The following is a 5,327-nucleotide window of genomic DNA, read 5'->3' on the forward strand; positions in this document are numbered from 1 at the left end:
AATAGGAAGACATAGAAGGCAGCCACTGTATGTAAAAAATTTACAGCTGGCACTGATACAAAAGCACGAGTTCTTAACTTTATACACGGAGATAACACAAGATCTAAAAGCAGGTTAGATTTCCTGTTATTTCCCCCTCATTATACATAGAACTAATATTTTTATGGCTTCAAGTTTTACAAATTCAATGGAATAACATGATGCAACTACCTATACAGGTATTTTAAAATGTCGATGAAGCAGAACTCAGAACAGTCTGCAAATATTCAAGACCACCTTAATAAAAATAATTACCAATTCTGTTGGTCTGAATAATGAGTGCAAGAAAAAAATTGTTAAAAACAAAAGTCACGTGTTTTCTTGGGATTCTTTGTTCCACTCAAGTCTTCAAACACAATGCTTTGCTGTGAACTAGACCTTAGACTGAACAAAATCTTAGCTATATCAGCAATTTAAGGCTTTGTGTTGTATGCATTTCAACTTTGTCATACTACAGAAGAATGAAATAGAAAGATTATGTCAGCTGGAAACATTAATCCCCATTGGTGTTTTAGCTTCTTTAAAGTTCTTCCCCCTAAAACATCCAAATTCTTTGTACTGAACATTATAAAATACATCTTGAGCACTTCCTTGAAACAAATTTAAACAGCATTTCAAAGTTTTTGCTTATGAGATGTGTAAACTACCCTGGGATTGAATAACTTTTTTGTTTGTTTGTTTAAACAGGACACAACTTTTTACAGTTACTATTCCTTTTGTGGATAACATACCCTCAAATGGCTTTCTGTGTTTATGGGTTTGCATGCTTCTTGGAACTACAAAGTGTTATGGTCTATCAGTTTACAGTACATGGGCCATTATAGTTTTAGAACTGAGAAATAGTTCAACAGCCTAATTTCAATCAAAACAGTATAAAAAATAAACTATCCAATCCTCGCTTCTTTGGATTCCAACAAATTTTAAATATAGACAGTAGTTAAAATCACAAAAGTATTTAAAATTTATATTTTATGATTTTGGAATAATCTAGTAATAAAAAAGCAAGAGCAAATTAAATTCAAATAGGAGCAGTGCTGCTGTCCAGAACTTCTTTATTAGAACATTTGTTTGATACCTCAGTAGCTAAGCTGCCTTTGCACCTGGCTGGCATGAAACAGTGGCTCAACAGTAAACAGCAGTTGCACTATCAGCAGCAAGTCTTTCCCCTTGAAACCTGTCACGAACAAAGCAAGAAAAAAAAAGATAGGGAGGGTAAACCCTGCCAAAAAAATATTTAAATACTGCACTGCATCATAAACAGCATGGTTTCTTTATTTACTTTCCTCAGAACCTTTTTCCCCTCATTTTTGATAGTTGCAGATTGATGTAGTAACTGTCTTTTAGAAAATGCTGAATGTATGGTTAAGAGACCAGGTAGCCTTAAAAATCCGAACACGAATGACACAGATGAATGCTCTGGGTATATCCTTCAAGGACTTCTTTCATGACTTCTTCTTTTGTCTAAGGGTAGCTCCAGCATTAGAGTGCCTGCAGCGGAAGTTAAGTATCTAGCAGTGTTCCAAGTATTCAATCACCCTGGAGATAGATTTCTGGCCTGTTGTTCCAACAGCACACTGCAAAACGTAACAGAGAAGAGAAGTAACAAACAAGCCTTTGTGATACCTCTTTGAAGTATCTCAGAGCTACACTCACTTCACTGAAATGAACACACATTAGTACTTAGATACTTTAGTAGGGATCAGCAAAAGCAATTAGGGTCAGGTAGAGGATTCAAAAACATTTTCCTGACCAGTCACAATCGAATGGAAACGAAATGAGCTTCATTCCATTTACTACTCAAATCATGACAGGCAAATGGGCTTTTGCTATTTAAAGACAAAAACCATCCTGTGCTCTTCTGAAGACACCAATTGTAAAATGTTAAATGCTTCTAAAAATGTATGGACTATTAACAGAAAACAATGACAAAAAATAGGTACATGCATCTATTTAAAATATATATTACTTACAGTAAGATTCATAAAACTGAGAAATTTTTTGAGCATTTCAGTCATTATTGAGAAGTCCCCTTCAGGCAAGTACTCCCTCACAGTAGTCACATTGATCTAAGAAATAAAACAATCTGTTTTAATTTGGGAAATCATTTTCCATCGCAGAACTTATTACTCTGAATGTGAGATGCAATAAGACAAATACATTCATGACACTATTAAGATGGCTTTTGCTGTCATCTCTATGATTTAAGTCTCTCTTAAGCAATATTTATATGTTTATGCTGTTTCTGTTTCTAGGAAACAACAATTACTAGAAATCTTCCGTTGCTGGGCTTCTGTTGGTAGTTGTTTTGTTTTTCATTAAAGATCATTATTACCATCAGACCTCCCCAGCACCTACAAGATTATCAAGAACTAACAACTCCACCAGATGACTCTCCTGATATGGAGAGAATCTCCCTTTATAACTGTTAAGTGTTGAGAATGATTAAACTTCTTGTCAGTATCACTCCAAACACTAAAATTGTAGGGAAGCTAATCAGCCAAGAGGTACAGAACAGCCTGTTAAAGACCATTTCTGCCCTTGTGGTAGATTTAGACAAGCCTGAAAGGCTCGTCTGAACCTCATTTTCATTTGAGCACAGATCTGACAGGAGAGTTCCTCAAATTCTCAGCTGCCAGGGGTCCGCATTTTTAAGTTTTAACTTCAACTCTCTATTATGGGTTTCCAACCCGAGGCAATCATCTTCAACTGATATGGACATGAACAATTTCATGTAATTTCCATGGAGGAAAAAATAAAGCAGACTGATAAAGAACAAACAAGTCTGATGTTAACTTGCTTATTCAAACTACCGAAAAATAAAGCAAGCTTTAGTAACTATAGAGCAGGTGAGCCAATTTTCCTTTGCCTCTCAGAAGCAAGTTCAATTTTTGGCTAAGACTAACAGCTATGGGGAGAGAGGCAGAAGAAGATAAATATTCAGTTCCAACTGGTTTTGGTAAACATACTGATGATTAGGAAATTTGTTTTGGATGGAATACCTCCAGCAACTTTTCACAAAACTATCCACATCAGTGTAGCTTCCACCAAGTGTACTAGCCCACATCAGCCTGTAACTTAATAAACCCATTTCAACACTGCAAATTATTATTTCTGTAAAAACTGTAGTGGATTTAAGGCAAAGCTATTGACTGATTCCCTTACTGGACTCTCTTGGCAGAGGCAGCCTAGAAGCAATGCTGTGTACGAGGCCACAATGCAGTCTTCCATGTGCTTCCCAGCATGCTGAAGAGCTGTAAAGAGAGACAACTGAGTGTGTACTGTATTCTCCAGGCAGCTGCTATCTTTTACTGCTTCAAACACAATCCCTCATTATCACTTTTCAGAATTCTTTCTTCTCAGACAAAATGGGCTCAGACTGAGACTTCAGAGGCAAGAATCAGACAAACTTTGTACTTACTATCTCAGCAGCACATTCTCAAACAGAAAAACCATGTCCACTCACTTTCAACACTGTGTAGTATTTCATGAACTGCCAACTTGATGTATGCTTAACACACCAAAATATAAATATATATGTTTCATGTGATACTATACAACAGTAAGACTTCCACCAAAATAAGTTTATTGTTTCAGAAGAAGCCATCCCTTCCAGAATATTTCCTACACAGAATGTCCCTAAAAAGCTTTAGGTTTTCTGTTTGTTTGTTTTTGGTTTTTTTTTTAGAAGGAACTGATAGAGGATACTACTAAGAAAATAAGAAGTAGTGTAACATCTTCCAGTTCTCATAATTCAGCTCTGAACTGCTCCTACTTGCACCCTGTAACAGTTTCACCTGTGGGAAATGCTGAGAAAATCTCATCCCAAGAGACTGCACACAGACAATTAGCAGAGGCCAAGGTGGGAATTGATGCCACCACAGAATCCTTGGCCTCGTCTGAGCTCATCGCAGCCAGACAACATACCTTTATTAAGATCAAGTTCTTCATCATCTTCTTCCTTCTTATCTTTCTCTTCAGTACTGTCTGGTTTTTCTGTGGAGACCCACTGTATCTCCCCACTGGTCTCTTGCCATTCCCCACTCTTATCATGCTGAGCAGTTGGAGCTTCTTTGATCAGTTCGTCTGTCTGACTCTCGGCCAGCTGAGCCGCTCGCTCGCGCTCCAGAAACAGCTAATGGAGAAAATGCCAGGAGGATTTCTACTCTAAATTAAAGCCTAAACACATTGTATTAATACTTGAAACTTTCGTTCCCCTTCCCAATTCACTGCTGAACAGAGTCTTCGATCCTTTTCTTAACAACAGGCCTCTCTTCTCCACAGGAAGAAGCTTATCCCAACTGTTCCCTGCAGAGGCTCCCTGCCCCCCCCGAGCTGAGCCACTAAATGTTTCATCATCTCCGAGACACGGCTTGGAAGACTCAAAGTTGCAGTGTTTTCCTCTCTGTTTTTGTTCTCCACCAACCTGCCAATTTTCTTTTCATGCTAGCTATCACTTCTTTGCTCTCTTCACTTTTCCCTTGATACACAAAAAAACTAAAAACTGAGAGAGCAATTTAAATTGACTGATGAAGGATGTGACTGAAGCAGCACTCTCATGTTGTGCATTTATAGCTTGTGAATTATTTCCCAAACCATACAACCTCTAGTTTTAAATATTGCTTTGACAAGGTGTATAAATTAAGATATTGAATATTATTTTTATTGGTTTGGATTTTTTTTGTGGCTTTTTGTGGTAGTTTTGATTTTTTTTTTGTGGGGAGGTTGTTTGGGATTTTTTTTTGTCTGCTGCTGTACAGTTATTGCACATAGTTAAGTGGAAGAACTGCTAAAAGCAAAATTACCTCTATTGATATAAATGATGCAATTTCCTTTGGATTCTTTTATTTCCATTTGCATGGTGGAACTCATTTACCAAAATTATTGGTGGATTTTCTTTTTAAAACAGTTAGTCAATACAGCAACTAAGAATGCTGTTTCACATCCATAATTTACTGCTCTCATAAAGCATGATGCTTAATTTTTCTGAAATTTAAACGTATCAAGCCCCTCAAAAGATAGTACTTAAAAAAAAAAAATCCATGGAAGCAAAGTATGTAAAACAAGTACCTTACAATTTTGTACAGCTCTTTTAAAACAGAACTAGAAGTAAATCACTCAGGAAAGAGAAAACCAGAAATAAACTGTATAGGAAAAAGAAAGCTTTATGGAGCACGACAGCAGCCTTTGGATGTGTGTGATAATGATACCACTGTCTTTTACCAGGAAAACTGTCCCTGTAATGGACAGTACTGAAAGAGTTGAAATTGTGAGCAGCACCCCTCTCTTTC

At 36.9% G+C, this 5,327-nt stretch overlaps 1 protein-coding gene across 1 annotated transcript in view; it reads right to left on the reverse strand.

The window, feature by feature from the left end:
• Positions 1 to 720: 720 nt before the first annotated feature.
• Positions 721 to 5,327, reverse strand: part of LOC103774466 (wings apart-like protein homolog) — a 7,249-nt gene continuing 2,642 nt past the window's right edge. The window contains exons 5-8 of the mRNA XM_008941910.1: positions 3,964 to 4,171; positions 3,202 to 3,290; positions 2,010 to 2,105; positions 721 to 1,613 (exon numbers count right to left, since the gene is read on the reverse strand). Coding sequence (XP_008940158.1) covers positions 1,548 to 1,613; positions 2,010 to 2,105; positions 3,202 to 3,290; positions 3,964 to 4,171 — 459 coding nt within the window. The 3' untranslated portion in view covers positions 721 to 1,547. The remainder of the gene's footprint in view (positions 1,614 to 2,009; positions 2,106 to 3,201; positions 3,291 to 3,963; positions 4,172 to 5,327) is intronic.

This window comes from Merops nubicus, unplaced genomic scaffold (assembly GCF_000691845.1).
Source record: "Merops nubicus isolate BGI_N331 unplaced genomic scaffold, ASM69184v1 scaffold9070, whole genome shotgun sequence".
Taxonomy (NCBI): Eukaryota; Metazoa; Chordata; class Aves; order Coraciiformes; family Meropidae; genus Merops; species Merops nubicus.